At 39.6% G+C, this 13,190-nt stretch overlaps 1 protein-coding gene across 1 annotated transcript in view; it reads left to right on the forward strand.

Annotated features, from left to right (window-relative positions):
- LOC114666763 (zinc finger protein 585A-like) overlaps positions 1-13,190 on the forward strand; it is a 38,267-nt gene that overhangs the window by 3,592 nt on the left and 21,485 nt on the right. Inside the window, exons 2-3 of the mRNA XM_028821749.2 lie at positions 810-1,287; positions 3,671-5,349. Of these exons, the coding sequence (XP_028677582.2) occupies positions 882-1,287; positions 3,671-5,349 (2,085 nt within the window). The 5' untranslated portion in view covers positions 810-881. The remainder of the gene's footprint in view (positions 1-809; positions 1,288-3,670; positions 5,350-13,190) is intronic.

Genomic DNA, 13,190 nt, shown 5'->3' on the forward strand with positions numbered 1-13,190 from the left:
ATTTGGCGCATTTTGAAATGAAAAATATGACAAAGGAGACCCTGAATTGTTAAGCAGCTGAAATCCTGTATCTGGAAAGAATTAGACAACAATTCACTTTTTCAAAACTTACAATTGGTCTCCTCAGTTCCCAAGCATTTACAGAGAATTGTTAAAAGGAGACGTAATGTAACCAAGTGGTACACAACTTTTTTTTTTGAAACGTGTCACTGGTATCAAATTCAAAATGAGCATATATATTTTTCAGAAAACAAAAGTTTCAATATTTAATGTGGTGCTTGTACTATTTTCAATTAAATATAAGGTTTACATGATTTTCAAATCATTGCATTCTGTTTTTAGTTAGATTTAACACAGTGACCAAACTTCTTTTGGAAATGGTTGTATGAAAAGAAAATTTTCTCAGATCTTGCCTATACACTGTTCTCTCTTGCTTAATGAATCTTAGCCTGAAGAGGACTATTAATTTTTTACATTTAAGATGTCTCACTTAAAGGTTTTTCAGTGTTGTTACTTGTCCTAGTGTGTATATAAACAAAGGGAACTCCAGTTTCTGTATTGCCTCTTGCCTGAAGAAGGTGGCCTGAGTTGCCTTAAAAGCCTGCATATTGTAATCTTTTTAGTTAGCCAATAAAAGGGGTCATTTTTGCTTGACTTCTCACTCAGATCTTTTGCGGAAATAGTAGTGGCATTTGTAATACAATGTTGCCATCTACTGGACTTTAATGTAATATACTTTTGTATTATTCAGTATCATTTGTTTTATAGATGTTTATAGACCTTTTATTTCTGCAAATGTCTTTCCACAGACAGGAAGGAGCTGCTACCATTTTCAATAAATTTTAGATATGTGACCGTTACTGGGCCTGCTAACACATACAATGGAGAAAAGGACTGTAAATGTCAAGGAAGAGGATTGTGAACAGGAGGCTGCTCACCCTCAAAAGGAGAGTCTCTGCATTAAGGAGGAGGACTGTGAATGGGAATGTGTCCACCCTATAAAAGACAGACCCAGCATCAAAGATGAGGATTATGAACTGGGGACAGAGGACATTAAACAAGACTACGAGCAAAAGTCTGCCTGCTTTGACGTGCAGATTATCAATGGTGTCAAGGAAGAGGACCGTAATGCAGAGTTCACGTGTCAAGACCAAGCATCCCCTCAGAGCAGATATAGTTCTGTGAAGGTGAAGCAGGAATCATTAATATCTGACGTGAAGAGGACTGAGGAAATATCTGGGAGAACAGAAGAAGGTCACCTGTCATCTCTGAGTCGTTTTGGAGAAAGTAAGTATGAAATCATACAGAATGCTGGATTTAATGTTATTTATCTGGAAGAGGCTCTTCTGCTTTTTATACTAGACCTGTAAAAATTGTTTTTAATATTTCTTGATGAAAGATTTATAAGCAAAATTTAAGTATTATAAATACATAATCTTATTGTTGGGTGCAGCTTACACAGTGAGGCTAGCATTTGGGCTGCAGTATTCCTCCATTAGACCTATTTAACAAATACTAGTGTAAGCACCGGGGAGCACGGGGGCACAGCACTGTGGGACGTTGCACCAATGTGAAAAAGACAGAGGCATGTTTATTTTTAGAGGCAATCTTTTCTTCTCCACCAGACATCATGAAGTGCTTCCATTAAACATTGGATTCATTTCAATGTATAAAAGGGATTCTGATGACAGTAATTTTCCTTACTTTGATTACTTTTTGTGAGTTGTTTTATTCAGGTTACGTGAATTGTTTACCATAGATATTTTTGTAAATGATCAACTTCTGTTTAATGCATTTAATGGCAAGAAGCAGGTTCCTTTACATTTAATAATAATGCACTTTATGTATGTAATGCCTTTCCTATGCTCAAAACATTGTACAAATATTTTAAAGGACACAAAAAGGATCAAAGCACAGAAAAAAGATTAAATAAGTAACAATGGATACAAATAAAACTTTAAACACCAGATAATGTAGTGTAATATGTGAAACACAACGTTCCAAATTAGAATAAGAAAAGTAAACAAGAAGTTTAAATAATTAAGTGTATTGGTCAGTATGGCGACATACAAATGCATTCGTGGTGCTTTTATACTCAAGCGTCACATATTCCCCAACGTAATGGCATGATACATTATAAAGGTCTCACATACCATCTTCTTTGCATCTTAACAACAAGAATGTACAGCAGTGTATTTGAGGCACAGAGAAAAAAATAGCAAAAAGGTGTTTTTTGTGATTAAAGTGGAAATTTCAGCTTAAATCTCAAAATGTCCACTTTAACCTCATAATTTACTTTATCATTAAAGTAGACTGTTGTAAACATCATCTTAAAACCGACCCAGTTGTTAATCGCTATGCACTTCTGGGGCTTCTTCCTGCATTGACAGCAGCATTGCCACACAGAACACATTACATTTGCGATATTTCAGCTCTGTGCACATTTAGAATCCTTAGATTTATACTTTATCATTTTCATGATGAAATGCATTAAAGTATATATGTTATATTTTACAGGTAAGTCGTTAACTTCATTTAAATATACTGATAATAATTACACATGTTGTGACAGCTCAGTCTGCCTCGCAGTAGGGGTTCACATCTCTGGTGTTCCATGCCTGGAGTTTGCTGGAGGGTTCCACAGTGTGCTCGGGTTTCCTTCCAAAGGTTTGGGGATGTGATGATGCTAAAATGACGCCAGTGTATGTGTGTGCTTGTGTTCACTTTGTGATGAGCTGATGCACCGTCCAGGGATTGTTTCTGTCTTGTGCCCGATGCTTTCAAGAATGGGTGCATCCCTGGATTGATGGCTGTAATTATTAAACATCCTTTTCAGAGATATTGTGGCAAGGTGTCCTCTGAATTTAATGGATGTTTCAAGCAAATCACAACACAGCGAACCCGAACCTGTACTCACCACGACGATTTCTCACACTGCCACCTGGTGGAATCTTCCAGATTTACATAAAGTACACTCGCAAGTATGAACAGTATAATGCTTGCGTAGCAGTAGCGTCCGCTGGAACATGTGTTGGGTTGTGTGAAAATATAAACCTGGCCTCATGGTAAAACAGGATAGTGAGGAGGACACTGCTCTCCACTCCTGACGTCACTCTTTCCCTTCCCCTCGGCCCGTAGCCTCTGTCTCGGATGAGCATGAATATATCACTCCTGCAAGTGAACTATGATTCTTCGCTCAATAAGAGAAGTCACAACATCAACTGGAATGTTCAAGCAAATTCTAGAAAAAAGCCCGATCTAAATCCATGAAGTAGTTCTGTCGTTCGCCTGCTAAGTGGATGTAAGATACGCATCTCAATCAAACATATGGGATTATTCCTGCCTTCTGCCTGATGCTTGCAGGCATAGGATTTAGTTTCCTCGTGACCCAACCCTGAGAAAGTGGGTTAGGTAAATGAGCAGATAGACAGTCAACACATGACACAAGAAAAGTGTTGGGCAAGAATGGGCAGTTCAGCCCCACACAATTCATCAGATATGTAAAGTGAAGAAAAACAGAACTCTGCCAGATGTAGCATGAGAACAACTGGCAGTGTAATCTCGGTTTGTCAGACTCAGTAAATGGTATTTTGTGCTAAATAGTCACCTATTATCAGATATCTTTCTGTTTTATATTTAAATTAAATTGTATTTTAATATCTTCATGCAGGTTCGCAACAAAGCTGCGCCTTCTCCCAATCTTCATTTGCTGAAGCCCCACTTCAATGCAGACTTCAAGAAGATTTGAAGATATCAGAACCTGAAACAGAGGGTTTAATGCCAGTTTCTCTGCAGAGCAATTCTCCATCAGTTGTGAATTTCAACAGGACAGCCATGGTCAACACTCATCCCCAAGTACATGGTGCAAATTCAGCAGTGTTGCATATGTGCCAAGAGCATTATAATTGTGTCAAATGTAAAGGTAAAAATAAAGACAATCAGTGGGGTCTCAAGACTCAGAAGCCACATCCCTGTTCCAATTGCAGCAAACGATTCTCACAATTGAGCAGTCTTCAGAGACATTTAAAAATTCATTTACTTAGGAAAGATTACTGTTGTCTTGAATGTGGAGAAGAATTCTTAGGAAGTAGAAGTATACACCAACATAAACAAAATTGCATTGGGGATAGATCATATTGCTCTTTTGAAATCAGCAAACAATTCTCTGAGAGCAGAGGTGTTGGGAACCACGAAAGAATTCACACTTGTGAGAAACCCTATTTCTGTTCAGAATGTGGCAAGCGATTCTCCAATTGTAGGACTCTAAAAATTCACAGCAGAATTCACAGTGGAGAAAACCCCTATTGCTGCTCGGAATGTGGCAAGAAATTCTCAGAGGGTAGAATACTTCAGCAACATGAAAGAGTTCACAGCGGAGAGAAGCCGTATTTCTATTCTGAATGTGGCAAACGATTCTCTCAAGCCAGTCATCTTTACCAACACTCAAGAATTCATTCAGGAGAGAAGCCCAATTGTTGTTTGGAATGTGGCAAGCAATTCTTGCACTTACGCCATCTTCAGAAGCACACAATAATTCACACTGAGAAAAATCCATATTGCTGTTCTGATTGTGGAAAACAATTCTGGAATATACTCAGTCTTCAGACCCACCGACAAATTCATACTAGAGAAAAGCTGTTTTGCTGTTTGGTCTGTGGGAAGCAGTTCTTACACAGTCACAGTCTTCAGATCCACACCAGGAGTCACACTGGAGAGAAGCCATATTGTTGTTCTGAATGTGATAAACAGTTTTCACGAATGGACAGTCTTCACAGACATAAAAGAACTCACACTGGGGAGAAGCCATATTGCTGTTCTGATTGTGGTAAACGATTTTCACAAATGGGCAGTCTGCAACTACATAAAAGAGTTCACACAGGAGAGAAGCCATACTGTTGTTCTGACTGTGGCAAGCGATTCTCGCAAGTGGGCAGTCTTCAGTTACACAAGAGAAATCACACTGGAGAGAAGCCATATTGTTGTTCTGACTGTGGCAAATGTTTCCCCGTGTTAGGTAGTCTTCAGCAACACAGGAGAGTTCACACGGGAGAAAAGCCCTACAGCTGCTCTGAATGTGCTGAACAATTCTCTCTAAAGTACCTTCTGGAGAGGCACACAAGAATTCATAAAGGGGAGAAACCGTACTGCTGTTCTGACTGTGGAAAACAATTCCTTGACAAGGGTAGTCTTCAGATCCACATAAGAACTCACACTGGAGAGAAGCCATATTGCTGTACAGAATGTGGCAAGCGATTCACAAACAACAGCAGTCTTTGGAGACACACAAGAATTCACACTGGAGAGAAACCATATGGCTGTACAGAATGTGGCAAACGATTCTTAAACAAGAGCAGTCTTTGGAGACACGCAAAAATTCACAGGAAATAGATGTTGCGTGACAGCTGTGCAATGGAGATACAAAAAAAAATATGCATCAAATGGAATTTTGGCAAATGTCTGAGGATCTGCAGGTGTTCTGTCAAGAAACTTTCAGGCCCATTGCCAATTTTAACCTCCTGTGAGCCTTAGAAAGAGACATCACTAGGATAATGCAAATGCTGTGTTGAGCCAAGGCAGCAATTTAAGTGAAAAAAAGAAAGCGTTGCAATAAATGACTAATGAATGATTATCTCTCCTATCATGGCAGATCATAAACAAACTCACAGGGGTGACTAACCCCCATAAGAAAGAATACTGCTATTCTGAATGTGCCAGATGATTCTTCAGCAGTACAAACTACACAATAATTCACACTAGAGAGAGGTGATATTACTATTGTAACTTTTGCAAACAATTCTCTAACAAGGAACATCTTCGGAAATGCTTCTAAACAGGGGTCATCCAATAGATTTGTCCTAGGACCAAACTTTTACAGAGCAGATAGTTTTCTTTGTGTCAGGTCCTGCTGTAACAAAGACCGACACCCTAACACATACAGACAATTCAACAGACACACTTCGGGCTGTCTTAACAGCATTATAGGCACTGGGGCTCCTACCTACACAACCACTCAGCAAGTCACAGCATACATAGATTAGCATGGGGCCCCTATGCTCGTTGGCCCAGCCCAGCATGTCCATGCATTAAGACGGCCTTGGATACACTCCTTCATTTTATAATTCCTTACAACAGTTTTGATAAGGACAGGCCAATCAGCCCATCAAAGCTTACCAATCCTATCCACATAGTTTCTCTAATGTCAGCACTCTCATCACATGTTAAGTTTATACATGATTTAAACAAAATGTTTTTAAAAAATGATATACTCGGCATGGACTGCCTTGTTTATCACACCATGTACAAAATGTATTCAATGACATATTGTGCACAGTAAATGAAACATAAATAGTGTGTCAAGTCAATGCTGAAAAATCAAAAGTCCAAACATTCTAACAGTTCCATGTAAACTGGCGAAAGACGGTTCAGGATATTTTCATGTACACAAACTCTTTTGTAATAATACACTTTGTCCATCAGGTTTGTCCGACAATCACTTTGTTAGGTTTGTGAGATTTGCTGTTGTGATATTTATGCCTGCGTCAGTATATGGGGAAGACATTGGTTGATTAAATACTTTTATGGAAGTAATGTTTAATGGACACAAATTAACTAACTCATATTGTCTCAAAAGACACAAATTTCTGATATTTTAATGCTCCAAATCTCTTTCTCCCTATTTTTAAATTTGGTCCAACCTTAAGGCTACTTCTGTGAAAACGTTTTAACGGAAAGTTCACCCATTACTTCTGAATACTAGTAAAACGGTCTTTATTGTATTTTTGTGAAGTTACACTGTGCTTTAGTTATGTTCACCTACGTGATGTACTGTAGCACTAGTTAGCTATGATGGGTGAGAATATAGATATATCTGCTTTATAGTGAACGGCTGCAAGGCGTTCTAGCCTGGCATGAACAGACTAAACCGTTATCTATACACCTTCGCATCAAAGCAGGTGCCCACTCACTATGCTCTTTCTTTTCAAAGGCATTCCTTCTCCACCACTAACCTCTGTGGGAATATAATGGTCACCCACACTAGGTGTTCTTAAATACCTTGATCCAACCAAGCAACATAAACTTGCTGCAATAAAACAATAAAGCACAATAAAACCAACAGTAGGACGTGTGTTTACAAAGAGTCTAATTGAAAGATGTGTGTGTGTATGGGTACAGATAATAATGATGATAAGTCTGGGTGTGTAGCTGCTTACGCGTTTCTTCAGTCCACATAGACTGTTAACACTGTCTGCCAGTTTCATTGGGAAAGCAGACATCTTGTCTGAGTGAGGATGAAGATCTGTGTTTTTCTGTGCAGCATGCATCCCAAACATGAATGCCTCTCTTCGTGTGGAGTTGACAACGATTACACCAAACATCAACCATCTTCAAATGACTGGACATGTTTATATCGCAAAACTGTATCCTTTATCCCTTTGATGCTACCTCTACTAATCTTATTCACCCCATAATTAAGGTCGTTTTTTGCACGCTCCAGAAATAATAACTGATGCGCAGTGTGAATTGTCGGACCTTCTATACACAGGTGTGTGCTTTTCAAAACGCTGTCCAGTCAATTCAGTTTACCACAGGTGGGCTCCAGTCGAGTTCTAGACGCATGACGAGAAGACCTTCAGCAAACAGGACGCACCTGACCTCCATGTACATGGAGTGTCACCGCAAAGGGTCTGAATACTTACAGGAATGAGAGATTTCAGGTTTTGATTTGTTATAAATTTGGAGACTTCTCTGAAAACATGCTTTCACTTTGTCATTAGTGATTATTGAATGTAGGTCGAAAATGGAAAGGTTATCAATTTAAAATGAAATCTGGAACACAATGAAGTGTGCAGAAATTGAAGGGGTCTGAATATATCTTAATCCACCGTATATTGAATTTATTGTGTTGGTGAAGGAAGACGAAACGTTTACTCGTACGTGACATCGCCGACCGGTCTAACGTACAAGTAACTGCTGGCTTCTCTGAAGGAGACGTTTTGACGTTATATGTGATATTCATAGAGTGTGAAGATATTTGTATGACACCCTGAGGTCCGTGGGGGTCTTCATTTTGTTATGCTATATAACTCGGTTTCTCAATGACAGATAAGAGTTAATACTTGTGATTCATTATGCGCCCAGCTTTTCCTAATAACCAAATGAATTCTGCAGCCACCAAAGCGTACAAAATATACTCCGAGCCAGGACCACATTAGTGAAGAATTCCTCATCACAGCACAAACGTAACACTAGAGAGCAGGCGCTATATACAATACATACTGTGAGCGATCTCATATCAGATCTAAAGAACACGCGCTGAGGTCTCAGGTGCTACATAATACATATGGTGAGAGATCTCAAATCAGATTAAAAACACTAGCAGAGGTACACCCATGACACTCTGAAGGAATACAACAAGGAGGAAAACTAGCAGCGTCTTTTGATGCGCACTGTCAGACCGGCGGCCGAGCGGCTTCTTATAGAGACACCGATTCTGTGTCTTTCTACTGCAAATTAATGGTTAAATGTTTGTTCATCTGTATTTTTCCATTTCTTATATTTCTCAATATACATATTTCAATGAATCGCCTGTTTTTTTGTCTGTGTGTGGTGAGATGTGTATGTAAATATGCTGTCTATACTTCAACTCAAAATACATCCGGCGCCGCCGAGAGTGGCAGCCTTTTCAGTAGCTCCGTGTATGACTGTATGTGTATGTGTACTTTTCTACTTTTATTTTTTCTATTTTTATTTATTGATCACTCTTGTGAATTTCCCATTGGGATTAATAAAGTATCTATCTATCTATCTATCTATCTATCTATCTATCTATCTATCTATCTATCTATCTATCTATCTATCTATCAACTCCCATGAAGCTTGGCACAGGGAATGCTGGGACTGTTGAAGTTACGGAGAGTTGGATAGTAGCTGTTGAGTACAAAAGACGTCTTAGTGATATCGCTGATTGATAAATGTTCTTTACATCAAAGAACCTGGATGAGTCTGGACTTTACCAATGAATTAAAACCATGTTGGCATATCACTCTGTCACCGAGTTAAATATCAGTATCACGCTGTGTGCTTTCTCGTGCCCATAACAGGCTGCCTCGTGCTTGTCCGCTGCTCGGAGTCGCACTGAAACAGCGATAATCCCCACGGTTATCTTGTTAGCGCAAATACGGACTAAAACCAGACCAGCACGGGATCATCGTGAACTAACTAGCGTTTTTTCAGATTGACGATCTGAATACGATCTGCCTGCCCCTGACAACGATTATTGCCCTCTTCAACTTCCAATAGAGCCCTTAGTTTAAGTTTTCCTCTGTTCCATTCCTTGTGAGCTTCCATCTTTTAATAATAATTGTCATTGCAATTAGGCCGTTCTTAGGGATGTGTTGCCTAAGAAACCTGCGCTTATACAGTATACGGTATACAGTACATAATTTACGTTTTCAGAAATTGCATTCTTGTGAAGTTCGTAAAGAGTAGAAACGAGCAAATGTCCCATTATATGAAAGAGGCGATTAGACGATCCTGGTAACTATAGGACGGGTGCTTAAACTGTTTAATAGGAAAATTAGCGGAGACAATCATTAAACACGATATTAAAAAAATGTATGAATCTTAACATGATGGGGGAAGTTGAGTTTCAAAGACAGAACTCCCTAAATTCTGTCAACGTCCATATGCATTCACATTATATTTACATGTATTTGCATAGAAGATGCGTTTATCCAAAGCGGGTTACTCAACACAATCGAATGACATCAGTCTGGGGTCAGTTTGGGACCAAGTGCCAACATTCACAATATCTGCCCATTGAACTTTACTAAACATATACAGATTCATAGTTCTGAGGGCCTTTTAGAAAGTGCACCAATCAGGCTAACGGTCTTATTTTACATATGTTATGCACATAAGTTTACATATAGAATTTGTAAGATGTGTACCATACTTTAAAGAAAAGATGACTGATCCGGCAAAAGACATTTCATTTACATTTAATGAAATCCAATTTAAACTATAAGGCATCACAGAACAGCACAACCATTAAACAAAACACAGCAAGAGTCTGGGAGCATGGACTGATACAGTGCATTGCCACACCCACCATACAGTAAATCATCTCAGGATCCTAAATTAGGACCCACAGTAATAAGGAAAATAACGAGATGGCCCCTGTTCAAAAGTTTGCATACCCTTAGTTCTTACTATTGTTTTGTGCCCCCTTTAGTATTAATGGCAGTATGCAATCTTTTGTGATGTGGATGAGGCCCTTGATTTTCTCAGCTGGTAGAGCTGCCCATTCTTCTTGGCAAAAAGCCTCCAGGTCCCATACATTCTTGGGTTGCCTTGCATGAACTGCATGGATGAGATCTCCCCAAAGTAGCTCAATGATATTGAGGTCCAGAGACTGTGATGGTCACTCAAGCACCTTCACTTTTTTCTGCTTTAGCCACTGAAAGGTCAACTTGGCCTTGTGTTTTAGAGTATTGTCATGTTGGGAGATCAAAGTGCATCCCACGTGCAGCTTCCGGACTAATTAATGCATGTTGTCCTCCAATATTTTCCAGTAACATGCTGCATTCATCTCATCATCAATTCTCACTAAGTTACCTGTGCCACTGTAGGTCACCCCACAGAGCATCAGAGATACACCTCCATTCTTCACAGTAGGGATGGTGTACTTTTCATCATGGGCCTTGATGCATCCTCTCCAAACATAGCGTTTATGGTTGTGACCATAAACATCAATTTTGGTCTCATCGCGCCAAAGGACTTTTGTTCCAGAAGTTCTGAGGTTTGTCTAGATGCTGTTTAGCATATTAAAGGTGGGCTGTTTTGTACCGTTGGCACAGTAAAGGCTCTTTTTCTTGCAACTCGATCATGCAGCCCATTTTTGTTCACGTATCTCCTTATTGTGCATCTTGAAACAGCAACACCACTTGTTTGCAGAGAAGCCCGTATCTCAGCTGAAGTGACTTGTGGGTTTCCCTTGGCAGCTCCACAAATGATCCTGGCAGTTGTGGCTCAAATCTCAGTTGGTCTACCTGACCGTGGCTTGGTAACAACAGAGTCTGAACACTACTGACAGGCATTTTTAGATCTCTGGATACCTTTTTATATCTGTTTCCTGATTTATACATTTCAACAACTGTTTCTTGCTTGCTCCTTTGACAGTTCTTTTGCTTTCCTCATGGCTTGGTATCCAGCAAAGTCAGCTCAGCTCTGCATAAATTTAAACTATTTATATGTAGCAAAGTGTAAAATGTTATTTATAATTTTATTTTTTCTTTTGTTATGAACTTCCCCAAAAGAGTTGATCCCTGTAAATAGTTAATAGTATACCAACAATATAATCTGTTGTAGTACGAGCGTTAATTAGCGTCACACCTCACAACCTGCATGCACCACGTTTTTGGCTCTAACGTGTTTGTATAAATAACGCAAGAAGCGCGGTGGACGCTGTAGGGACAGAGGGGAGAAGACGTTTATGTGACGCTCTGTCTATTTCTTTCCTTTTGTTTTGAAAAGATTTTCTGGAAGAGGAAAATAAAAGCTTGTGTTTTAACCCAACGTGGCTATGTGACAATCATTTACACAACGCAGGGAAAGGCGGATTGCAGTCGGTTACATATACACAGACATTGATTACAATCCAAGAAGTTACAGGTGTGGACACTCTCCCTTCATTTGAACCTGTGTCTGTCCACTTGTGTGTATATTATCAGTCCCAACATTCAAGGGACAGGCCCATATGGGGGATTTCAGGTATTATTATGATATAAAAAGGGCACACACAATTATGTGCTATTAGTTGCCTCACTTGAGCACACTCCCTAATTAAAATGAAAGCTTTCTGCATAATTACTTATTTTTTCCAAACAATGGCCAATATTTCACAAATTCTACCAGGGTATGTAAACCAATGGGCACAACTGTACATTCCCAAGTCTGTTTAATCCAATTCAGGGTTGTGTAGAAAGAGCGTACCGGGTTCAAGGCAGGGGAAAGGCAGGTACACTCACACTTAGGCCAATACAGAGTTGCTAACCCACCCACGCAGACACAAGGAGAACATGAAGACACCATACAACAGGCAATGCACATGCATAATACCTCCCTGTGACTGTGGCTGCCAAGTCAGAAGATTTCTTTCTTTTTAAAACGTCTTTCTTTTTAGTCAGTCTGGTGTGTGTTCATAGTGTGTCTGTCTATCTATCTATCTATCTATCTATCTATCTATCTATCTATCTATCTATCTATCTATCTATCTATCTATCTATCTATCTATCTATCTATCTATCTATCCAGAGGCATGACCACTTGGGGGGCTGGGGTGGGCACTGCCCCCCCGCGAAATGCTCTGTCTGTCCAATGAAAACTCCAGAGAAGAATAACATTTGATTTTCAAAACTGAGTTGCTTTCCAATTGGCCCGTTTGAATTTGGGGCGTATCCGTCAGTTCCTTCTGCACTAGACAGGCGCCGTGAGGCTCACAGTTCACTTTAGTGATGGGAACTCCGGCTCTTTTGGATCGGCTCCCTTTAAAGAGCCGGCTCTTACGGCTCCCGAATGGCTCTTCGTTTAGTATCACTTGGATGCTTATATTTTAGCCTAATTAAGCAATTATGAATGGTTTGTGTATAAGCAATTTCTTATTCATTGTTTTCAGACATTACGTATTTTTATGCATTTTTTCATTACAAAAAATACAGTTACTATTGTTTAACATTTTAATAAAAGTTTTAAATGAACAACTTAACACAAAACCACAGCAAACACATTAAATAAAGGCCTAGCTTAACAACAACAACACAACACTATGACTCTTTGAATAAAAGTTTTTAGGCCAGGTTGGCATTCAGAAATGCCAGATGTCTCAGCTTAGATGGGCTGATGCGATTTCTCCTCTCCGTGACTATTTGTCCTGTTTTTGAGAAGACTTTTTCTGAGGGGACCGATGTAGCGACAATGCAAAGTCTTCCTACCATTACCTTAACCAGGCATGGGTAGACTGCAGCCTTGGCCTCCCACCAGCTCAGTGGGTCTTCAGCTCTTTGGATGAGGGGCTCCTCAAGATAGGACCTCAACTCCAGCATAGCATCAGCTGTGGGATTTCTCCTTGCAGTGTCTCCTGTTGCTCTTTGGTCAAAGAGCCTCCACACAGCAGAAGCTTGTGGTTCCTG

The sequence above is a fragment of the Erpetoichthys calabaricus genome, chromosome 1 (assembly GCF_900747795.2).
Source record: "Erpetoichthys calabaricus chromosome 1, fErpCal1.3, whole genome shotgun sequence".
NCBI lineage: Eukaryota > Metazoa > Chordata > Cladistia > Polypteriformes > Polypteridae > Erpetoichthys > Erpetoichthys calabaricus.